This window comes from Lactuca saligna, chromosome 5 (genome assembly GCF_052625555.1).
Source record: "Lactuca saligna cultivar CGN05327 chromosome 5, ASM5262555v1, whole genome shotgun sequence".
Taxonomy (NCBI): domain Eukaryota; kingdom Viridiplantae; phylum Streptophyta; class Magnoliopsida; order Asterales; family Asteraceae; genus Lactuca; species Lactuca saligna.
The window spans coordinates 170,651,310-170,677,286 of record NC_136421.1 but is presented as its reverse complement, the minus strand read 5'-3'; the positions used below and the strand labels follow the sequence as shown (position 1 = coordinate 170,677,286).

Here is a 25,977-nt window from a genome sequence, read left to right as displayed (position 1 = left end):
TTGTTGGGATGATTTGATGCCAAATAGTCCCTTTCTAATGTTAAGGCTTTGGATCTGGATCCATAGAGGTCCAGAGAGCCTCACTCATCAAGATTTAGGAAGAGTAATGGAGATTATGACCTTGAGTTGTGATAATTGGGACTAAATCATCATATATGGACATATAGATGTTGTATGTACATCAAGATAGTGACTTTACGTGTTAAATAAGCTTGGAAGGACTGGATCTATGAATTAGTGGATCGAATCTGACCTTAGGAGCGAGTTTGAGTCATTGCATGGCATGGACTCACCGAGTCTGAAGAACAGACTCAGCGAGTAGCATGAATATTGCCAGCACCACACAGCGAGTGGTCTTGCCGAGTTAAGGGTTTGACTCAGTGAGTCAGGGAGAGTCATAGTGGGTTAACAGGTGGACTGAGTCAGGATGGGACTCGCCGAGTGGTTCTTGAGACTCGGCGAGTTGAGTCGTGGTGGCCCCACAACTCATGCCAGGTGGAACTCGTCGAGTTAGGAGAATACTCGACGTGTCAAGAGAGGATCCCAGGGAAATCAGTGTATACGCTTACACTTGCTGAGTCGCTATAGTGCACTCGCCGAGTCCGGTCAAAGTTGACTGTTGACCATTGACCAGTGTTGACCTATGTTGACTTGTTAAGGGATAGTCAACCTTAGTTGGGAAAAGTGTTAATTAGAGATGTATTATGTTATAGGAGGACTATAGCTCGGGGGATCGAGCACTAGTGATTTCAGGGACTTGCGAATTTCCGAGATATGCGAGGTGAGTCTTCTCACTATACTTTACCTTGAGTAGGTAACTAGAGTTATGTAACAGAGTATTTGTATGCTGTGTATGCTATGTGTGGTGCTGCATTATTTCTATGTGATTTATGCTATGCATGTTTACAGAGTTAGAACCGGAAGGTTCACAGAGTTAGAACCTGAGGGTTCACAGGGTTTGGGTGCACGGACCCATAGATTTATAGCCTCGAGTGGCTAATATGTGTTATATGTGGTATTTTGGGGAACTCACTAAGCTTTGTGCTTACAGTGTTTGATGTTATTTGTTTCAGGTACTAGTGATGACCGCGGGAAGGCACCGGCTTGATCAGTACACACGCATGGAGTTTATGATTTTTAGATCTTGGGATTTTGTAATACTTGGATTAAATGATTGAATGTGGTTGTTTTCTGAATATTAAATGAATTATGTTTTATAAAATTTTAAAAAAAATTGTTTTGAAATTTACGGTGTTACAATTTTCATGTGAACAGTATCCCAGTTCAGGTGTTGTTTGATTCAGGTGTTACCCAATCATTTGTCTCCCTTGCGCTTAGCAAGAGGTTCCCTGGGTCTTCGGGCATGTTGGATTTCCTTCTAGAGGTCAAGATTGCTGATGACCGATCAGTGCGAGCATCAGCGGTTTTTAGAGATTATGTCCTGAGACTATTCGAGGAGCGCTACCTGGTAGACTTGGTTTCCATTCCATTACGTGGGAACAAGTTGATTATAGGCATAGATTGGTTAAGGCCCAATGGGGTAGTGATCAACTGCACGCAGTAGTTCGTTCGGATCAGGACCCCAAGTGGAGGAGAGCTGGTGATTCAGGGCCAGAGGCCACAGCACGGACCAGCCTTATGTTCAATAGCGAGGGCTAGGCGCTCTCTATAGCAGGGTTACACTGGTATGTCGTCTATGCATGGATACCCGGGAGGAGGGTAAGGCGACGAGGAGCGATGTTCCAGTGGTGCAAGATTATGTGAATGTGTTCCTAGAGGAGTTGTCTGGGATACCTCCAGAGCGACAGGTGGAGTTCAGGATCGACCTAGTCCTTGGTGCGGCTCCGATAGCCACGACACCATATCGATTGGCCCCTCCCGAGATGCAAGAGTTGTCTACGCAGGTATAGGAGCTATTAGACAAGGGATTTATCAGGCCGAGTAGTTCTCCTTGGGGAGCCCCGATCCTATTTGTCAAGAAGAAGGACGGGTCGCATCGTGTGTGCATAGACTACCGGGAGCTGAACAAGGTAACAGTGAAGAACCGTTACCCACTCCCGAGGATAGATGACTTGCTCGACTAGCTTCAGGGAGCATCTTGGTTTTCCAAGATAGACTTGCAGTCAGGCTACCATCAAATGAGGGTCAGGGATGAGGATATACAGAAGACTGCTTTCCGGACTCTCTATGGCCACTACGAGTTCTTGGTGATGCCCTTCGGGCTCACCAATGCTCCTGCCGTGTTCATGGACCTCATGAACTGCGTGTGTAGACTGATGATGGATCGGTCTGTGATAGTTTTCATTAATGACATGTTGGTTTACTCCAAGATGCAGGAGTAGCATGAGGAGCATCTGTGAGAGGTTTTGGATACCCTGAGGAGAGAGAGCTTGTATGCCAAGTTCTCCAAATGCGAGTTTTGGTTGCACGAGGTGCAGTTTCTTGGGCACCTTGTCAACCAGAACGGGATGTTGGTTGACCCGGCCAAAACAAAGGTCGTGATGAGATGGGAGGTTCTGAATTCTCCATCCGAGATTCGGAGATTCCTCGGATTGGCGGGCTATTACCGGGGATTCATTCAGGACTTCTCCAAGATAGCCGTACCTTTGACCTGACTGACGAAGAAAGTCGTTATCTTTCGCTGGGGGCCTAAGCAGCAGGCGACATTCGAGACACTAAGATAGAGGCTATGAGAGGCACCGATCCTCACCCTGCCCAAGGGTGTGGAGGATTTCGTGGTATATTTTGATGCGTCCATTTCAGGTTTGGGCGCAGTTTTGATGCAGAGAGGGCTTGTCATCGCCTACGCCTCGAGGAAGTTGAAGCCTCACAAGGCGAACTACCCGAAACATGATTTGGAGTTGGGGGCGGTCGTATTTCCCCTTAAGATTTGGCAACACTACCTCTATGGGGTCCGATGTACCATCTACACCGACCACAAGAGTTTGAGGTAACTCGTGGATCAGCTGAATCTAAACATGAGGCAGCGTCAGTGGTTAGACGAGGTGAAGGATTAGGATTGTGAGATCATTTACCACCCGAGGAAGGCCAATGTGATTAGCCGCAAGGCAGCACCGATCCGAGACATGTGTTTGAGGATGACCGTGGTGACTCCGCTGTTGGAGCAGATTTGAGAGGCCCAGCGGGAGGCCATGAAGGAGGAACATCATAAGAGTGAGCGTATTGTGGAACAGGTTTCCTCCTTCAACTACCATAGTCATTTGTTGTTGACAATACATTGTAGGCTATGGATTCCCTATCATGGGGGTGTGCATCAGGTTTTGATGGAGGAAGCGCACAAATCCAGGTTTTTTATTCATCCTGAGGCGACGAAGATGTATAGGGATCTTCGCCCTGATTACCGGTGGCCCTGCATGAAGCGGGATGTAGCATGGTTTGTAGAGCGGTGTTTGACCTGTAGGAAGGTCAAGTCTGAGCACCATAGGCCACACGCAAGATGCAACCGCTAGATATTCCCATGTGGAAATGGGAAGATATTACAATGGATTTCATCACCAAACATCCCAGGACCGCGCGGGGAGTGGATTCCATATGGGATCGACTGACCAAGAGTGCCCATTTCATACTAATTCAGGAGAGCATATCGGTCGAGAAGCTGGCCGACATCTACATTCGGGAGCTTGTGGCCCGACATGGAGTGCCAGTCTCCGTGATTTCTGACAGAGATGTGCGTATTACTTCCAGATTCTGGAATAAATTCCATGATGAATTGGGTACTCGTCTACATTATAGCACCGCTTTTCACCTGCAGACAGATGGTCAGGGCGAGCGATGTCACACCCCAAAACCGAAACGGCGGAAACATTTTGGGGTGGATGATGTCATGTCAAATATCACAACATATGCAGTATAGTAATCAAAGTACAACAACCATTGCATTAATAGTAATATTTTTACATAAGTTACATTTCATAGAGACATTAAAATAATACAGAAACTAGTATACATGCAGCTCGGTTCTAGGCTGGCTTCACAAAAGCTCCCGGGTGTACCTATCTATCGTTGACCTGAGAATACAAGTTATTTTGAAAGCGAGTATCAACATTTTTATAAATGCTGGTAAGTTCATAAGTATTTAGTGTCATTTGTGTAAGTAAGCATTTTATTCAAAATAACTTTATAAAAAATAGTAGTATAGAATCTACGGTGTATTAGCGTCCTTTCTAGAAAATCCTATATTTTCTAATTAAAAGGAGGCTTCTACCAAGACTCGACAGTGTTATGTTTTAAAGAGAAATTGTCCCTGAATTACTATCATTATCCAAAATACGGTATTTGACTTTAAAGAAAGTAGGAGAATATCACTAGTAAAATACTAGGGGAAAATAGCATATGCCTCAACATAAAACATTGTTGACTAAGGCAAGAGAAATCATAGACTACAGGAGAGTGTCGAATGAATGATACGTCTGACTTATTCTAACAAAAGGAAACACAGACCCTAGACGGTATCAAATGTACGATATGGCTAGCAAGGTCTAAAACAAAGAAACACAGACCCCAGACAGTATCAAATGAACGATACAGCTAGCTAGGTCTAAAACAAATAAACACAGACCCCAGACAATATCAAATGAACAATACAGCTAGCAAGGTCTAAAACAAAGACCCACAGACCCCAGACAGTATCAAATGAACGATACAGCTAGCAAGGTCTAAAACAAAGAGTAATCCTAAGAGTGTTGTTTTATAAATACAGTGTTAATTCTTGTTACCTTAAGGCCATGAATTTTATTGTAAACATGGAGATACTCGTAACCATACTGATTCACACTAGAGTACTTGACGCCCTGCAAGCGTCGGAATAAATATGACATTTGTCACCCCTTGGCTTGGTAGGCCGTGGACTGTAGCTAGCAGTCAGGGTGTGGGAGTGTTAGTCCCGTATAGATCTATACACACAATGTCCGCTCTCCCTACAGGAGACTCTGGTTACCAACTCAACGACGGGGAGATTCGTGTCTTAAAGATGCATCTCGAATAGTGAATTTTGATGTAAGTGTCAGACTAACGGTAGAGAATCACAACTGAACTGATCGTTGTAAACCTTCATGTCTATACATGTATACAAGATATATAATTAATGTTTAGATGACCGTTGGATGGATATCCGATACCCACCAGACCACATCCCAACGAGGAAAAGGAAATAGGGCGAACTAGCATTCCTAAGTCCTTTAAACATCATTTATATAACTATACAGGTACATACATACATTTAACGATGTAGAAGCATTTAACTACGTAGAAGCATTTAACAACATAGAAGCGTTAACAAAGTAGAAGCGTTAACAAAGTAGAAGTGTTAATAAAGTAGAAGAGTTACCAAAGTAGAAGCGTTAACAAAGTAGAAGCATTTACAAAGTAGAAGCGTTAACAAAGTAGAAGAGTTAACAAAGTAGAAGCGTTTCACAAAGTAGAAGTGTTTAACGAAGTAGTAGCATTTAACTAAGTAGAAGCGTTTCATGAAGTAGAAGCGTTCAACGAAGTAGTAGCATTTAACTAAGTAGGAGCATTTAATGAAATAACTAAGTAGTAGTATCTAACGAAGTAGAAGTATAAAAACATTGAAGAAAACTTTGATGAAAACTTTGGAAAACCTTTACACTTAAGAAAATCATGACTTGGTATTCTTTTGTAAAATAAGTTTGAAAACCTTTAGAAACCCTTGAAAATCTTTCATAAACAAGTTTTGATTATAACTTTGATAAAATATATATATATATATATATATAAATATATATATATATATATATATATATATATATATATATATATATAAGCAAAGAAATCCTTTGTTTAAAATAATGTTGTAACTGAATTTGAAGTAAAACTTACAACACGAGAGACAATTTGAGAAAATATTTGAACAAGTAATGATATTTTGGAAAACCGTTTACAATATCATACTTGGTAAAACAGTTGACAGTGTAACAAATCCTTGTGCATGCGGTTTATCAATCACATGTGATTGATATGATAACTGGCATGGTTTAACTTGTATTCCCCCCCCCCCCCATAGAAGCATGTGAAAATATTTAAAAAGGTTAATTCAGGGGTATGCACTCACCTGTTGTAAGCGGATCGAACGAAAGTGCCAATTGGATGCTCGGTGTCAAGTAAAGACTTGAACACGCTTAGTGACCTATTAACATATGATGACATATGTTTAAATATAATTAGTAAATATGATACTAATTAAACATGTATACACAACCGAAAATGCGGAAAACACTTTGGTCAAGTTCTAGGAGTGTCCCGGGTAACATCTAAGGGTGTGCGTGGCCTAGATAGGGAGTTTACTCTTCAAGAGTAAACTCTTTATAGAATTTTCAGCCCTAAGACCTTATCCCCATGAGTTTATGGCCGTAAACTCATGGGTGGTGTGTTCTTTGATGCATTAAGGTCTTGTAACACTCGTGGAACTAGGCTAGGTTCAATTCTAGGGCTTATGAAGGGTTTAAGGCTTCAAAATGGACCATTTGAGGAGTTTACGGTCCATTGACACTCCTTGAGGAGCTTACGACTATAAAAACATGATTTTACGGTCGTAAACTCACGCTTAGCCATTTCTTTTGTTGTTTGGTGGTTCTAACTCATGCATGTAAGGTTCTAGTCACTTTTAGCAGCTTAGGAAGGTGTTTAGGGCACTTAAACACCTTGGAAAGGTGTTTACAGTCTAAGAAGATGTTATTGTGTAGTTTATTACCTTAAACACATGAGTTTACGGCAGTAAACTCAATTTAGTCCATGAATCATGTTTTTGGTGCATCAAACGAAGGATTACAAAGCCCTAGGCACTCAGGGAAGCTTTTGGAGGTGTTTGAGGGGTAGTTTAACACTTAAATAAGTGTTTATGGTCCATGAATATGGGTTTACAGTCTAAGGATGTTATTAGACCATAAACTCATGTTTACTCCCCATTTGGTCCGATTTTGGTGTTCTAAGCCTCTAAGTCATTGCTAAGCATTAGAAGTGTTTGGGAGGGTTTTTGGGCATCAAAACCCACTTCCTAGGGGTTTATGGTTTTGGGATGCTCCCAAGACCGTAAACACATGTTCTTGGGGGGGGGGGGGGGGTGGATGATTTAGCCACGAATATGCAAGCTAGATAAGATAAACATAGAGCTAGGAAGGTTAACTTATCGATTTGAAGCTCGAAGGGGCGATTTTTGACCAAAACCCATTTTGTAGAGAGAGAAAGTAGAGAGAGAGAGAGAGAGAGTCTAAGGTGAGAAAAAGGTGGGAATGAAACCCACTCAACCCTTATATAGGGTGGAGTTTATGGCCTAGTTGGGGTTCTCCTGACACCAACCGCGAACGGGGTTTTTCACGACTACCGTTAAACACGGCAACATTTTTAAAAATTATACCACCTAAATTTTGTTTTGCTTGACGAATATTATTTAAAATATTCTAACGGGTTTAATTCCGGTCAAAAATATTTTCGGGATAAATTTGGCTAAGTTTTGACGTAATTAATTTCAACGTTAAAACTAACGGAAATTTTTGGGTTGTCACAAGTGACCTATCCAGACTCTAGAGGATATGTTGTGGGCATGCATTCTAGACTTCGGTGGTAGCTGGGATACCTACCTTCCATTAGCTGAGTTCTCCTATAACAATAGGTATCATACGAGTATCGATCGTCCTCCCTTCAAGATGTTATATGGGAGGAAGTGTAGGACCCTGATTTGCTGGGGTGAAGTTGGGCAGAGAGTCATGGGGAGTACCGAAGTGGAACTCAAGGCGAAAGAGAGGATCTAGCAGGTCCGGAGCAGGCTTCAGACTTCTCAGAATTGGAAGAAAAGTTATACAGATAAGCGCTGTTCGGACCTGGAATTTCAGTTCGGGAATATGGTCCTCCTGAAGGTGTCAACTTCGAAGGGTGTCACCCGGTTCAGGAAGCAGGGCAAGTTGGGCCCTAGGTACATTGGTCCTTTCAGGGTCGCTGGCCAAGGTGGCATATAGGTTGGATCTCCCAGCCGAGCTTAGTCAGATTTATAGCACCTTTCACGTCTCCCAGCTGCGGAAATGCTTGGTGGATGCCTCTACAGTGGTACCTCTCGAGGATATTTAGGTGGATGATAGCCTAAATGACATCGAGCAACTGATAGCCATTTTAGATACAAAGACGAAGGCGCTGAGGAACAAGAAAGTTGAGCTGGTGAAGGTGCAGTGGCAGCACCGCAAAGGCTTGGAATGCACTTGGGATCCAGAGGATGAGATGAGAGAGCACTACCACGAGTTATTTTCAGCAGTGGACTTCGAGGACGAAGTCTAATTCAAGTTGGGGAGATTTGTAGCATCCGGGATTTTTCCAGGTATTATTATTATTCATCCTAATTGAAGTGTGGAGTGGTTTGGTTTGGTCTTTGACCATTGGGCCTTGCTAATGGGCTGAGGAAGCTACGTACGCGGGGTGTACATTGCCATGTACGCCTAGTATACTCGCAAAAAGGAAGCGCGGAGGCCAAGCATGTACACCCAACGTACCAGGAGTACCCCCAACGTACGTGTGTAGCTATTTAAACCCTAAATTTTAGGGTTTATTCCCTATATAAATAACATTACCCCTATTTGTTCAGCCTCCCTTCACCCTCATACAACGCCCATGAAAACCCTAGCCTTCTTTTGTGTGTTCTTGTGATTTGGGAGCTATTTCAGCGTGTAGTTTTGGTGCTTTGGAAGAGAAAGGATATTAAAGAAAGAGCAAGGATCCACCAAGAGCTTTTAGATCTAGAAGATTAGCACCATTTCTGACTTATTTAAGGTATCAAGTTCCAACCATGGCTATTCTATTCTTATATTTCTTTTTGGGGGTGTTTAAAGTTACTTTTGGACTCCTTTGTAGAGGTTTCTTGGATCTTAATGATTTCAAACCATAATAGCTATCCTTTTGGGCTCTTAGAGGCACTAAGAGTCATAAAAATCGTACCTTGATTGTTAAGCCACAACCATGCAAGTGTTTGTGGGTCTTAAAGTTTGTTAAAAGGACCAAAATCATGTTTTGACCCCAACCTTGCATGCAAGCACATAAAGTTTGTGACTTTATGGTTTAGGAGGTCTTAAAGGACCCGGATCTACATTTTGGATGTAAAGACTTAACGGATTAAGTCATGAATGAATTCCCTAAGAAGATGGCCAGTACATTGGGCGTACTCATTGGTATGCCGTGCGTATTGCGTCAACCCACCCCCCCCCCTGGGTCTTGGCCAACGCCAGCGTATGTTGGGTGTACGTACCAAGTATGTCGTGCGTACGCATGCAGAATGAATGTTTTGGGCTTTTGGGCCTTAAGAAAATGGGCCTAAACTTTTGGGCCCTATGGCCCACTATGAAGGATAATTCTATACTTTAGAATCTGGCACTTGGGTATTGGGCCCATTGGGCCATGATTGGACACTTTGGAATTATTATATATTAGGACTTGGAACTTTTATCCCTATTTAGGAGTTAAGGCCCAATTTATATATTTGGCAATTAGTGGGCCCTTAGGGAGTCTTTGATGGACCATAGGATGGTTGGACTTAATAAGCTAGAATTGGGACCTATGAATGTTCCACTCGGACCAAGGGGTAAAATGGTCATTTTACCCTAAGGGGCGTTATAGATACTGACTAAGTATTATTATGATTATGATATATGGGAGTTATTGGAGCAGCTATTAGAGGTTATTTCCCGTGGGATTCAACACTCAGCTTGGCGAGGTGAGTTACCTTCCAGTAGCGGTGGGTCTAAGGCCATAATGTCGGCCTACTAGTAGGAGCGTATGTTGGACAATTGTCTTTGTGATAGTTGTATGTGTTCACTACTACTTGATATGTTTATGTGTTAGCATGATATGATGTTATGTGATCATAGCAGTAGGGGAAGATAGTTCCCAAGTTACCGTCCGATAGGGCTGAAGGGGTAGTTTAGCACCTAGCTATGCTAGACAGTTTATGATTATGTGATAATATATGGTAGACTAGTCAATAGGACCGAAGGGGTAAGCCAACACCCAAATATGCTAGGCAAGGTCACAGGTCGAGAGGACCAAAGGGGTAGGCCAGCACCTAGATATGCTAGGCAAGGTCACCAGTCGAGAGGACCGAAGGGGTAGGTCAGGCACCCAAATATGCTTGGCAGTATGTATGTCATGTGTTTGTATGGTATGTGCTATGATGGGGGAACTCACTAAGCTTCATGCTTACAGTTTTCAGTTTTGTTTCAGCTACCTCTTCAGCGAAGGGGAAGGAGCCGGTGCAGTAGCTGCACATCACATTCACACAGGACTCCGCATTTTGAGATCTATGGGATTGTACTCTGATTTAATTACTATTTTTATTATATGATTTTGAGACATGTTTATGATGGTTTATGGATTGATTTGATATCGATAATGCTTTCAGTGAACAATTTTATAATTTACTAAATTAAAAACGAATTTTTGGACTCGAAATTTGGGATGTTACACCATAAAACCTTGGAGATCTCGATCCAACTCGTCAAATTCTTTCATGAACTCATCAAGTTCCACCTCATAACAGAGTCGGGACATTTCACTCATAACTCGCCGAGTTCCTCCTTGAACTCGTCGAGTTCTTCAATCTTCAAAACCCAAAAACCATGGCTAACTCGCTGAGTCATCTCCTACACTCGATGAGTTTTCTCAGTAACAGAAAAGGTTAGGGAACCACGACCTAACTCGCCTAGTTGGATGATCTACTTGTTGATTCCCCCTTACTCTAAATCCATTCAGTCACTTCTAATCGAGTTCAATGCTTCTAAACCATAGATTTGGTCACCTAGGACTAAGTCACCACGTAAAGTTAACTTTACGTTCATACATGGTGTCATGAAGCTAGAAACACCAAAACTTAGCTATATAAGAGATCTAGCGCATGGGGAAGGGGCAAAGACTTGATAAATTTGGCAACTTTAAGCCACATAAGCTCATGATTTCCTAGATCTGAAGTCACAACTTCATGATACACTCAAATCCAGAAAATAACGTCCATATGGCCAAAAAGTGACAACATATAAACCTAAATGAAGATCTAAGTAATAGAAATCCAAGGTATCAACTTTATACCTCAAATAGGTCAACAATGCAGCTCAAACTCTGGATCTACTATCTTCCTCTTGAATCCCCAAGTTTCTCTTTACTTCTTAAGCTTCAAAATCACAAAGAACACACAACAATGCCTCAAAAACACTCAAAAGTGGATTAGGGTTTCATGGCTAGGGTTTTGGGTGATGTAGGCTGCAAATGAGGCCAACCTTTGGAGGTTAAGGTGTTTAAATAGGGTGAAAATCCTAAAAATTAGGCCTTCACTCTAGCAACCCTACTCGTCAAGTTGAGGCTCTCAACTCATTGGGTAGAATTCAAGTCCCGTGTCCAAATTCCAGTCCTACTCAACGAGTTTGGGGCCTCCAACTCGTCGAGTCCCTTTGCGAAAATGAATAATTTGATTTAAAATACATACCAGGATTCTGGCATTACAATTTGGTTATTATAGACCGTCTGATCAAGAGCGCCCACTTTCTGGCCATTCGAGAGAGTTCTTCAGTCGAGAAATTGTACGATCTATATGTGTGCAAGATTGTTGCTCGACAAGGTATTCCGGTCTCCATTATATCGGATCGATATGTTTGGTTCACATCTCATTTTTGGCATAAATTCCATGAGGAACTGGGTACGAGGTTAGATCTCCGTAGTGCATATCATTCGCTGACTGATAGTTAGAGTGAGCGGACCATTCAGACCCTTGAGGACATGTTGGGAGCCTGAGTTATAGACCTCGGTGGGAGTTGGGACTCCTAGCTTCCCTGAGCTGAGTTTTCTTACAACAACAGTATCATTCCAGCATCAGTGCGCCTACTTTCGAGCTTTAATATGCGAGGATGCGACATACCATAGTCTATTGGGGGGAGTGGTGATAAAGTATTGGGAAGGACTGATGTAGTCCTTCAGACGCCAGAGCTCATCCAACAAATTAGATAAAGAGTGCATACAACTTAGAGTCGGCAGAAGAGTTATGCATGTAAGCGTCGATCTGAGTTGGAGTTTCAGGTTGGTGACATGCTTTTGCTGAAAGTATCACCCTAGAAGGGTGTCACACGCTTTCGGAAGAGGGGAATATTAGTGCCCCGGTATATCGGGCCATTTCGGGTTATTGCCAGGGTGGGCAAGGTAGCTTATAATTCAGATTCATCTACGGAGCTTAGTCAGATTCGCAACACCTTCCATGTCTCGCAGCTGCAGAACTGTGTGACTGATGATTCAGCTGTTATTCCTTTGGATGATGTTCAGGTTGATGATCGTATGAATTACATTGAGATACTTGTGGCGATTTTACATCAGAAGATGAAGGCACTGTGCCACAAAGTGGTATCTTTGGTCAAGGTTCAGTGGCAGCATCAAAAGGGTTCTGAATGGGCATGGAACCCGAGTTTGAGATGCGAGAGCCTGATCCAGATTTGTTTGCTACAGCAGACTTCGAGGATGAAGTCTAGTTCAAGTGGGGGAGAATTGTAACATCTCGATTTTGAGGTATTTTCAATTGTAACCCTATGTTTGAGTGCAAGAAAGAGTGTAAAATGGCCCATAGTGGCATTTTGGTGATTTTGGACAAAAGGGAAGTACTTTTGGTGTACGTTGTATATGATGAGCATATTAGGGCGGACCCTAGTACGTTGGGTTTATACCGCTTACGCAGGGCATATGTGGAGAAACTTCAAACCCTAATTTTTTAGGGTTTGGTCCATATATAAGCATCATTATCTCTTCATTCCTCACTCCCCTTTCAGCGTCCAACTTTCATTTCGTCCTTTAAAACCCTAATCCTTTGTGTGTGATTATTTGAGCTCAAAAGTGTGTGTTTGCGGTGACTTTGAAGCAATGTGAAGAAAGAAGCATCATCTTGGAAGATTAAGACCTTTTAGATCCAACAACACATCACCTTCAAGATCCATTTTGAGGTATAAAGTTATGAACTTAATGATTCCATGCATAGATCTAAGTTAGCTATGGAGTTTGTGTCCTTTTGGTCCTATTATTTAGGTATTTTGAGTATGAGCTACTCTAATCCGTTTAAGTTGTCATTTGAGTCACTTTGAGGTATTTAGAAGCATAAAAATGTAGTCTTGGTCATTTATTTATTTCCATGCATGTGTTTTGACATATTAATGGGTTAAGTGGTTGAGGTTTTTGATTTTAAGACCTTATGGGCCATGCAAGACCATAAACTTGGTAACTTTTTGGTCAAAAACGTTATTTGGAACTAGGATTTGCAATTGGATGTGTTAAGTCGGAGTTTAAGCTCTTAATCGATAAGGAAGGGAGTTGTTGCGTACGTTAGGCGTACCGAAGGGTATGTTGCACATACATAGATTTGGACCCGATGCCTCAGATCTCGAGTACACCCCACGTATCTTTGGAATATGTCCCGCGTATGAAGCCTGAGTTAACTCGGCTGTGTTGACTTAGTTGCCTTATGGATTTTGACATGTTTGAACAAGGATATATTGGGAAATGTTATTAATTTAGAATGGGAAATGGTTTGACATTTAGGATTTGGATTGATCCGGTTGTCAGAGCTGGGAGTTATTCAGACTGTGAGGTGAGTTTTTCCTCACTGTACTTATGCATCGAAGGCACCAATGCCGGCCCATTGGATTGATATCCTGGTTTACCGTATGTTGCTATGTTGTAGTGATATGTTAGATATGTATCCTGGTATATAGGATGTTGCTATGTTGTAGTGATTTGTTAGTTATGTGTGACTACATGTAAATGCTAGCTATTGATTATTATGGTATATGTTTTTATGTTGATATGTGCAGGTATATTGGCTTGAGGCGGTCCTGCTTTGTGCTAAAGGCCAAGATACCCAGGGCGGTCTGGATAGATTGAAGGCCTGCCAGACGGACCAATCAGGCTGAAGGTCCATAGAGAGGTCCAGAAAGGCTGAAGGTCCGATGAGACGGTCCAGTCATGCTGGAGGCTCTATATACATGTTGTTGTTTGTTATGTTTATTTGGTGGTACTTTGGGTGAACTTACTTAGCATTGACTTACAATTTTAGTTTTGTTTCAGGTTCTTCTGAGGACCGTGGCAAGGCGAAGGCGTGATCGTACACATCATTAGTTTTATGTTGTTGATCTTGGGAGACTCTGATTTGGAATAATGTTTTTGGAAACAATGTTTATGTAAACACTTTTCTTTAGAAAATAGCTTGTTTTAAAAAAGTTTAAAATTGTCATGATTTTTAAGATGTTACATGCATTCTCTTCTCTTCAAGTTTCCTAGTTGCTAGGGTTTAGGTATGAACCGTTAGAGGCATGAGATTTCTAGTGCTAGCTTCCAAGAGTTTTCAAGAAGGATTGTTTGATTGTTTAATATAACAATCCAATGGTATGTAATCTTCTTCTATGAAATTTAAAATTAGCTAGGGTTATAGCGTTTGTGTTGTTCAATAAAATGTTTCTTCAATAGTGTTATGACTAGATCTAATAGGTTGCATGTACCCTTAAGTGTATAAGGATTTATCTGTGTTATTGCATGTAAAACCCATCAGTTGATGTCTTATGTTAATTAGTTATCTTGGTTTGCTTCAATTTGTTTAAAGAATGAGGTTAAGGAGGTTTTTAAAGACGTCTTCTTGATTACCTAATGATGTATACAACGGTTCCATAATGATTCTTTGTTTGAAACATGTTTTGAAGTACTTGTTATTTGATTATGTCGTGTCATAGTCATTTCTTTGGCCTATAATAAGGGTATGTTCTTTATAAATTGTTGATTTGTTACAAAACCCAAAAACCACTGTTATGTAATTTGTTTACTTTGTCTAGCTTCATTCTAGTTTTTTTTATTGGATTTCTGTTGTTCACAAAAAGGTAAAATGGACTTTTACTCATATTTATTGGTGTATTATGTCTGATAAAAACAAGTTTATATTGGCAACATTTTATCAGTTCGGATATCATTACACTTTAGAAATTTAGGATTTAGCGAATAAGAGAAACATGTCCTAAGTGAGATTTGCACAGTACACAAAATGATATCTACATACCTTTTTTCAAATTCAGTTTTGTAGACAATATGCGAATATTGGAGAAAACTAACATGCTATATATAGAAAGCTACTTAAATTCTAGCAAAAAGGGTCAATAGATTTTTATCCTTTTTGAACTAGATGTACCTAAAGCTTACAAAATAGGGCATTTTCTAAACTTTAGAAATTTAAACATTTATTCAACCACAATTTCTGATAAAGCCCCCTCTCCCTTGAATCCAACATGCACACAACATTCCTTTCTGAAGCTCTTGCAACACCCACCTACCTCATGCTTCTGGCAACAATGCCTTACCACTTTCCCCAGCTCCTCTTTGGTGATGTACTCTTTTACATGGCCATAGTGATCATCACTCGAATTCCTATGTGTTTCATGATGTGAGTGGCTTTTGTTGTGGATTATTTGGTCATGGCAGCAGTCACCGCTCTTCTTAATCACATTTCCACAACTACTACTTCGTTTTAGTTGTGATTCCACATCTGAATCCATGTACTCGTGTGCTTCATTATCAGCATGACCACAGCAGCCATACTTGTTTTCTATCACTCCTACAGTGTTCTTTACCTTATGTACCTCATCATGAGCATGAGAATCATCATCATGAGCACAACATCCATGGCTTTCATGTACTTGTTCTGAGTGCTTAACTTGTACCTCATCACCATGGGCACAACAACCATGGCTGCTTTCTTTTTGTTGTACGACTTCCTTCACCTCATGGATCTCTTCTTTAGAATGAGAGCAACAACTATGTTTGATTCCTGTTTCTTGTACAATATTGGGCTTTACATCATGTGCATCTCCATCATCATGTACGCAACAACTATGATGATCTTTTCTTTCTTCCACTATTATCTTGACCTCATGTATGTGCCCATCATGAGCACAATCATGTCCATGTATTGAATGATTCACCTTATGTGCATGATCATCATCATAACCACAACAACCATGCTTATCTTCATTCCCTTGTACCTCATGCTTCGCCTCATGCACCTTAGCATCATGATCACAACAACCCTTCTTAGGACAATTTCCAGACTCACCCTTATCATGCTTGTGAGATGAATGGCAATGTTTATGGTCATGTGAAGAATGTGAATGCTTTTTTCCACTTTTTGAAACGGTTTTAGTTCGTAGTAGAAGCATGCTGTTCAATATCACTGCCAAACAGGTTCCAACATCTGCAAGAACTGCTAACCAAACAAGCGGATAGCCTGCAAGAGCTACAGCAATTACAGCAGCCTTGATGATAACAGAAACAAATATATTTTCAAATATTTTTCTTCGGGTTTTTCTTGCGAGTTTCACTGCTATTGGAAGCTTCCGGATGTCATTGGACATGAGTATTATTTGACCCGTTTCGGTTGCAAGTGCTGAACCTGATATTCCCATTGAAATACCGATGTCTGCAGTGGCTAAAGCAGGCGCATCATTGATTCCATCTCCAACCATTGCTGTTGGAGCTATTTTTTGAAAATCTTTAATGAATTTGGCTTTATCTTGAGGTAGAAGTTCTGCATGTAGGATCTCTAATGCGCCTCCTAACTGCAAAATGAAGGTAAATATAAGCACATAATCGCATATTGAAGCACTCATAGAGTCATTCAAGGAAACTACCAAAATGGTGGCAAGATGCTTAACTTGAAAAAGATATAACTTTTGATTTGTCGAGTTACAAGGCCCACTTTATATGAAAAAAAAAAAATCTTTTTGGCTCCCAAGTTTGGATTAATTTTGGTTCAATAACGGTTTTAAACTATTTCTCTTTTAAATTTCAAAGATTTGTCGACAATTTTAATTTCATGAAAGATAGCAATGGGTGTCAAATTTAGGCACAAGTAGACCTGACATACATTAATTTGTGTGACACGACACAAATATATATCTTGAAAAATGAGAAAACTAATTTATTTTTGTGTCGTGTCAAATTGGTGTGTGACATGTGAAAATGACATGAATACATCAGATCTAGGAACAAAGTATATATAAATTAAGGGTTGAATCTAAGTCTTTGAGATCATCTTCAAACCAATAAAATCTCTCTTTGTTAAACACTGAATACATTTTTGTGTTATTTAGTGGATCTTTAAATGTCAACAGTTTTAAAGTTTCACCTGATCTTGTGCATGATTTGCTGCAGCTTTAGAATCTCCTGTAAGCATAGCTGTTTTAATACCCATTGATTTGAGTTCTTTGAGTGCTTCCTTTGCACCCGTTCTACATGAATCAGACAGACTAAAGACTCCAACAAGTGAAGACCCGATAAGTATGTAGCCCATTGACTTTCCTTCGCTATTCAAATCTAGATCTACATATAATATACATATATTAATAACATAAAGACTAATTAATCAAATAAAATTATATTATAAAAATATAGATGGTGAACATTTGCACCTGTTGAACACCCAGCTCTACTTGCAATCTTTTGGTTCCCAATGTAGACATTTTTGCCTTCAATTTTTCCATAAACTCCCTCTCCAGGATAATTTTCAAATTCCTCGACATTATCTGGTTGTGCTTTGACTGAATGGGATTGTGCATAGTCTATAAGTGATGCAGCCATGGGATGACTAGATTTGCTCTCTATGCTTGAAACCCTTTGAAATTTCAAACAAAAATCAGTCTCGTGTAATAAATATAGAGATATTGATAAAAATGACTTAAGGGGTGGATTTATTTAACAAAATGACAACCATTTTGATCCTTAGCATAAAATGACTACCATTTTCTCAAGGGTTCCATTGGGAATTCGGAAATCATTTTTCAAAGGATTCCCACCACAAAAGAAAAAAAGTAATCGAAATCATTGATCATTTATTTCATAATATATGAATTTAGTTAGCAATATGTGAATTTGCTTTTGGCTTTATTAGATTTTTTACAAAACTTTTATCTTTTCTTTAAGAATTTTTTTTGGTGGGGCCGTTCAGAAAGCATTTTTGGCAATTTGCAATGCCGCCAATTGCAATATTAGATGTCATTTTGTTTAATAAGTAAAAAAAGATGGTCATTTTGTTAAATACATCATTTTTAAAAAAATGTTAATGATTATGGTTTAAACTTGTGCATTTTAGGGTTTAGCCATTAGGTTTAGGTATTCTCTATGTATTCTTATGTAATTATCTTTTAAGTAATTACCTAGTCATTTTCTTATATTGTATGAGAGCTCTATATTAAAAGTCTACAACTGAACACAACCCACGGCCGTCGCCCTCCATCTCCGGCGACCTTCTCTAATAGCCGTCGGAGGGGTCTTAATGAGATTCGGTATTTTTCCTTTAGTCTTTCTCCTACTATATAACAATACAACCATCGGCCCCAAACCAGAGCTCATTCCTTGGCTTCTTCTACTTCCTCATCGGCCCTTGCCTTCTGGCTTTCTATCTCCCCCTCGAACGACTCTTGTCTCCATGCCTTCTATCTCCTTCTTGGATGGCCCCTTTCCTTGACTCGCCTCTTCCAATGCTATTGTTACCTCCCTCTGATGGCACCTTCTCTGTCAGGCACCCTCTGATCTACAGTCATTTCTCTATTTCACTATCAACACTGCAATCACCGATATCGTTGGCATCAGCTCCATCCGACGTAGCTCGAGCTGTCTTTCTTTATCGTTTCCTTTCTCTGGACTCCTTAGCCATTGGCTTCATGATCATCACCACCACTGCTGCTTCTTCTCTATTCTTCTCCAATGAGCAGTCACTATTAACCGCCATCGTTAGAGCTATGCCACCTCCGTTGCCGTTGTCTATGTTTCTTTTAGGGGTTTTTTTTTGTTTTTGTTTTTTCAGTTTAATTTTCTCGTCCCGATCAAACTGCAGGAGATGCCAGTGATTAGGGTTTAGGCGTAAGCCCCTTTTTAGTCATCAGGGACTTAGGTATTCTCTATGTTCCTATCTAATTGTCTTTCGAGTAATAGGCAAGCCATTATCTTACAAAATAACCAAAATATCTTAATGAAAATAATGTGTTGATAAATTACCAATATAGCAATTTGTCAAGACTGATGTCATCCATGACTGAACGAAATTCGGAAACTGAAAACTCTCCTCTAGTAATTGTCCCGGTTTTATCAAAAGCAAAGATTTTGACTTTAGCAAGCGTTTCTAGGTATTCTGCACCTTTGACTAAAAGCCCAGTTGTAGCTGCCTTTGATAGTGCACAGTATGTAGCCACAGGGGTCGACAGTATAAGTGCACATGGACATGAACTTACCAAAACAACCAAAGCTAAATGATACCATTTGTGTAAGTTATGAAGCTTCATAGCAGTTGGTATCACAGCCAAAAGTGCTGCTATAATAACCACAGCTGTCAATTATCATAAAGAAAATGGTGTTAACAAGAATAATTGATGATTTTAGTATCGATGTAACAAATTTAATTGTGCATTTACCTGGGGTGTAGTATTTGGCACATTCGTCTATATATCTTTGTGTTTTACATTTATTGTTTTGAGCTTCTTCAACAAGCTTAGCCATTCTTGCTACTACACAATCTTCAGCTAGGACTGTAGTGTTAATCGTAATGTAACCTGAATTACGATATAGCAAATCAAATAAAAGGTTAGAAAAGAAACAATGCTCTTTTTATACTTTAAACTTTAAAAATAAAAAGAACCATTTTTAGGCTACGAACTTTACAATCCATTTGAGTCTCCAAAGTTTAACTAATAATTGCTACATTTTGGTCCAATTTTTTTTCATCGCTGATAATTTTTAGTTTATATGTACATTATTCTATATATATCAAAATATTTTGTAAAATTCAAATATTATACTAATCAAAATTTAAATACTAAATTACGTGAGTAAAAAAAACATTTTTGATAAAAATTTAAGCTAGTTATTATTGTTTTAAATGATCGACGCCTAAAAAACAATATATATTAAAGAAAAATTCCAAAAATATGGTTAAATGATATGTGGTTTACTTAAATAACAAAAAATAAATAAATAAGTAACGATAAAAAATGTGACTACTTCAATTTTTTTGCAATTTGACAATTCACTAAAAACCTACCCTTCAAATAAATAAATAAATAAAAATAAACCAGCCCAACACAATTCCACATAATCCATTCAAACCCATGCAACCCAATCCAAGTCATATGTTATCTATTCAACCTTTTATCATCCATAATCAATTATCATAAAGATTCGATTATTCGAACAAATTACAAAAGAGGAATTAAATTTTTCTTTCGTCTATATATGTCACAAACTTCGTCATAGGTATCCTCATTATATATAAGACAATATTTCAAATTAGTTATGAAATGGGAACTTAATACTTATATACTAAACAAAATACAAAAGAACTTAATTTTTTCCCCCTATATTATATATGTCACAAACATTTTCATAGGTATATGTCATAAAAAATTTCCCCTTATATCATAGAGATTCCAACAAAATACAAAACAACTTAATTTTTTCCACTAATTAATTTTTTCCACTATATTATATATGTCACAAACTTCGTCATAGGTATCCTCATACTAAACAAGTCTAAAATTTGCATAATTGAGGTAAAGTGTAATACCATTTATATTTATAGTGCCAGCCCAAACAGAAGAATCCACTTCTTTTGATACAGGAAATGACTCTCCAGTAAGAGCCTTCTCATCAACTTCACATCTTCCTTCCACCACAATTCCATCAATTGGGATCACATGTCCACCTTTCACAGCAAGCTTAGTGTTGACCATGACTTCATTTACATTGACTTCTTCACGATTACTAGCCAATACAGCTTTTTGAGGAGCCATGTTCATTAATGATGACATAACAGCATTTGCCTACAAATATAATTCAAAATCAAAATTGTTAAATATTCACGATTGAATTTCGTGAAATTAGAGAGGCTTTAGCAAACCTTATGACCAGCTCTTGATTCAAGCCACTCGGCTGTAGTGAATAAGAACACAATTGTGCCGGCTTCCCAGAAATCCTTTAAATAAAGTGACCCCGCAACTGCAAAGTTTATAATTATATTAATTTTGGGATAAATTTGTAATAAAATTTAATGTTCGCACCGAATTTGGAACAATGAAATTAAATCCGAGCTAAAGTTTTAAAATTCGTAAGAGTGTATTTTGTTCAACCTAATTTAAACAAGTAAATAAATAGAAAACATGAATTGATATGAAGATGGTTTTTCGAACATTTGACCTTTAAATAAATGAGAATATTAATTTTTTTAAATAAGTTGTGCCCTACATAACATATACCGTGTGTTTGGTAAATTAGCTGGAAGCTGGAAACTGATAACTAAACTGGAGCTTTAATTTGTTATATAAATATTTGGTAAATATAATTGGAAGCTTTTAAAATTTATAAAACTACATAAAATGACATTTATTTTAAAAAAATAAATATATAAATATATTTTTAAGGACAATCCTGGAAATTGACTAAAAATACTCAATAACTTTTTGTTAAATGCTACATTAAGTAACTTTTATATTAGAAACGTTTTTTTGAACTTTGTACTAACAAAAAAAACTTTTTGTTTAAATCCAAAGTTTTGTTTAAAACTAAAAGCTAAAAAACGTCCAACGTTTCTTCCCAAAAACGTTGACACTCTAATTTTAAAATTAAGTTGATGGAAAGAATTCAATCACTAAATCAAGAATTGTTCATGAGACATTCAAGGACAAAATACTATTACAGATGGAGAAAGAAAGCGTCGTCACATGCTATTGGTAAATTATTGAGCTAAAAACAAACGACATTCAAGCTAAAAGTGGAATCTATATATAATAATGGAACGACTTTCACTATATGTAAATTATTTTGAACAAGATTTGACATGTATCAATAATTTCATAACTAATTATCTAATAAATGATTTAAATTTAGAAATCATACCTGCAATAAGCATGAGGGTATTTACATCGAGTCTGAAATTACGCAATGAAGCAATAGATTTCAATATTATGGGAAGAATGCCAACTACCACAGCTGCTATCGCCAACCATTTTAATGGTGAAAAAAAGTAACTCAAAAATGATAATAGAAGCAATACACCACAAGCCACAGCATATGGACTTGGCCATTTGTTTCGATAATTTGTTTCTCCTTTTACTCTCACATTTGCTTCAAGACTAGCTTGGTTTAGCACCTTAACTAAAACAATCACGTAAAATATACAAGTTAATATTATATATAATAAACATATCACAAATTAATATGCTTTTATTCACTTTTTAAATGTATTAAGGAAACGACATGAGTAAATTGATAAAACTTGAAATATTAGTTAATGTTTGACACGAACTACTTAGCTTTAACGTGATAGAAAATGTTGGAATGAATTAAAGAATCGTAATAATAGTACGATTATTAATTTCAGTATTACATAACAAAGATGTAGCATTATAGATGATGGTTTACTATTAAAATACAAAAGACAAATTCTTGTAAGTGTTATTATTATTTTAATATTAAAATAATATTTTTTTTTTCCTGTGTTTTGCTGATTTAGGATTGGAGTCGATATATGCTGAAAAAGAGCACACACAAAGATAACTTTCTTAAAGATATCCCTAATTTTCATGAAAAATTATCTCCTTTATAATTCATCAAATCCAAAAACACCCATGTCTGGGCCCACACCCAATGGCAAAGTGCCGAAATATGACAAATTTTAAAGTAACGTACAACTTTAAATGTATATATAAAAATATAACTTTTAAAACCGTCTAATAATAATAAATTATGTACTATGTAATATCATATTTTAAAGCATATCATAAGAAATAAATTACTTTGTTCGTATAAATCATGCAATATCTCAAATGTGCTTTTCATTTCATCATATCTTTATAACAAACTTTTCCCTAATAATTGATGGCATTATACCCCAAGGCATCATGCTTCCCGACAAATTTAAGCTCCACGTTGAGTAAATAATGAGTCGTCACATTACTTCCATCGATTTATCGCATATTACTTATTATTATCCGTTAACTACATTTTTCGTTTGACAAGTTAATAAATATAATTTTAATCTAACATTAATAAATATAAAAATAAGGAAAATATCGTACAATTATAATTACTAATGTATATTTTTATTAATAAAAGTCATTCATCTTTTAATTATATTTAATTTATTAAAAAAAATTGAATTCTCATTAAACTGTATTTCAACAAGATAATTTTGTAATATTAGATATCATACTTAACATCATATCAATGACAGATAAACATAATAAACAAATTATGTTATATCAAATATCACAATGACAACACGTAAAATAAATTTAGTAACAATTTCGTGTTGGAATCTACGGCATTAATGATTTATTATTAATGATTTATTGTAACCCAATTATTTATCAATACAGTGAAGGAATTTAAAATACTAATGAATAAAATAAACAATTTAGATATTAATTGATTGTCATTCTAATATATTGCAATGCTTAAATACATAAATGTCTATTAATTTTTTATATTACTTATCGGCATGCCAAATCAAAGATGCTGCTATTAAATCTAATATTAAAAGAAGTGCATATTCACTTATAAATTATAATATGCCTCGTATATAGAATATTCTTGTATGAAAACATTCGACATTCACGAACAAATGCTTATGGAACTTTAAAAATCTAATTTGCGAGCATCTAAGTATAAAAATTAATTTAAAATAAGAAAGAAGAACACCAATGTAACGGAAACGTAACGGTGGAAGGATGATGACAGAGTTACTTTACCAATTTCATGCTGTGAAACCAGGACGGGGTCGTGAAGTACAATCACGGTCCTAGACGGAACGATAACGGACACGTCACGAACACCGGCAATAGGTCGAAGTATTCTCTCAATCAAAGGCACCTCCGATGAACAACATAAACCCAAAACATCGAAGTAGCTTTTTTCCAAATTCGTCGATGAACTCTCCCTCATTTCTTTCTCTTGTAAACAAATGCAACTTTAGAGAGAGAGAGAGTGTGTGTGTGTGTGTGTGTGAGAGAGAGAGAGAGAGGGAGAGAGATTTATGTTGTGAAACACTGAAACAAGTGAAGGGAGATCAATATGTGAAAGAATGGGAGGAGATGTGGATTATTTAAAGTGATTGGGGGTGGTGGAGGGAGGAAAGAAAATCGGATTATATATGAAATGAGTTCGATGGAATCTACGTGTAAAACCATTGTGTTATGTGGGTCCGAATCTTCCCATTCGAGAAAGAGCATCCGTATACGACTGGAAGTTCAAATCCAAATCTTTTCTTCGAACTTGAATATTAATTTAGACGTTTATGAAACTATGTGTCATGTTTTATTTTAATGATTATGTAATGAATTGATTTTTTAAAAAGAAATATTGATTTTTTTAAAACGAAATATATGCAAGAGAGGCATGTGTTTTTTCCATGGATATAACTTTTTTTCATCAACTATTCAAGAACATATTGGTCTATAAATGGAATATTTATGGAGTTGCATTTCTCTTGATGAGAGCTTTGTAGAGAGATATCTATGTCAAAATTGTAGCTAATGTGGATGACATATTCTAAGTGTGATGGTGTTAAAATCACACGAAATGTGAATAATGTTAGTTTATATAGATGATAGTTAGATGTCTTTTTTTCCTCCAAAGCCATGTATTATACTATGATTATGTAAATTTAATTTTGTGGAAATATGTCTTTTAAAATTGATAAGTTCTACTTAGTTTAAGGGTTATTTTGTCTTTTCAGCAATCCATATCTAAAATGAGTGTTTGAGGTTTAGATTATATCTGGCAGATTAACTGAAAAGCTAGTTGTAAGCTGAAAAGCTAACTGATAACTGAAAATTTAGATGACAAAAAATAACATTTGGTAAAAACCAGCTGATAAGCTAGCTGAAATATATAAAATGACGTAAATTGATATTTAAAAATATACGTTTTTTTTGTAATAAATTAAGGGTATAGTTGGGAATTTTTTAAAAAGCTTTTAAAAGCTACTCAAAGTAGTTTTTTGAAAAACTAGCTTATCAGCTACTTTTTGACTTGTCAAACATGACAATTTAAAAAAGCTCAAAAAATAAGTTAGTTTATCAGCTAGCTGTGACGTACCAAACACAGCCTTAAAAATAACACCAAGTCTATGATGTATTTGTTCTTGAAATGCGATTACTGTATTATTAAAGGGCCAAATTTGACAAACTTTTATTTCTTTGTAGCTTAAAGTGAATGCAAGTTTTTTTTGGAAGAGATATATTATAAAATTAATTGAGAGAGTTCTTTTTGTCGCCTTTTAGAGCTTCTTTTCTAGGGTTTCGTCCCTTAATCGTCAAATCACCATTTTAGATTATTCTAATCTTTTTTATCAAGCTTTGTAAACACTACAATATTTAGTTGATTGGTTATCAACTTCCTCCTATGGTTTTTCCCGATTTGGACTATCCATGCAAATCTTTGTTTCTTTCTGATTTACTGTTTTACTTAGTATTTTTTATTGGATGTGATTAATTATGGTTTAATATATTAGTCCTGTTACGCTTGCACTAATATTGTTCTTGTGATTCAGATTTTTGTATTGGTTGATGCATTAAGGCTTTTTCGTTTTAGTAATCTTATCCTCTTTGCTTACTACAATTGGCAAGTGTGACAATCCGAAATTTTCAGTCGGTCAAACCCTAAAAGTCAATCACTTCAATTTATAAGTCAATTACATTATTACTTATTTTTTGAAGCAACTTTAAAGTTCGTTTGATTTTTTTAATATGATTCTTTAAACGAACGGGTGAAAGGAAGTGTCGTCTCAAGTCTTGAAATTTCAAAGCCGCAAACACCTCGTGTCTTAGAAGTTCACGGCCAAACTTTATGTTTGGGCCGAAAAATCTTCCCAAAAACGTAAACTCATGCTTAAGCATGAGTTTACTCCCCAAA

General features: G+C 37.4%; 1 protein-coding gene across 1 annotated transcript; it reads right to left on the bottom strand.

The window, feature by feature from the left end:
* Positions 1-15,025: 15,025 nt before the first annotated feature.
* On the bottom strand, positions 15,026-24,187 carry LOC144997327 (putative inactive cadmium/zinc-transporting ATPase HMA3). Its single transcript, XM_078957199.1, has 9 exons — positions 23,814-24,187; positions 21,961-22,218; positions 20,966-21,063; positions 20,633-20,888; positions 19,485-19,622; positions 19,072-19,399; positions 17,487-17,689; positions 17,204-17,397; positions 15,026-16,634 (listed from the first exon to the last, which is right to left on the bottom strand). The coding sequence occupies exons 1-9, from the start codon at positions 24,004-24,006 to the stop codon at positions 15,261-15,263; spliced, it is 3,042 nt and encodes a 1,013-aa protein (XP_078813325.1). The 5' UTR covers positions 24,007-24,187; the 3' UTR covers positions 15,026-15,260.
* Positions 24,188-25,977: the final 1,790 nt, after the last annotated feature.

Coding starts and splice junctions, on each gene's coding strand:
- LOC144997327 (XM_078957199.1), bottom strand. CDS start 24,006: ATGAGGGAGAGTTCATCGACGAATTTGGAAAAAAGCTACTTCGATGTT. Junction 20,889..20,965: donor AATCAAGAGCTGGTCATAAG/GTTTGCTAAAGC, acceptor TTATATTTGTAG/GCAAATGCTGTTATGTCATC. Junction 19,623..20,632: donor TGGCACTATAAATATAAATG/GTATTACACTTT, acceptor ATCGTAATTCAG/GTTACATTACGATTAACACT.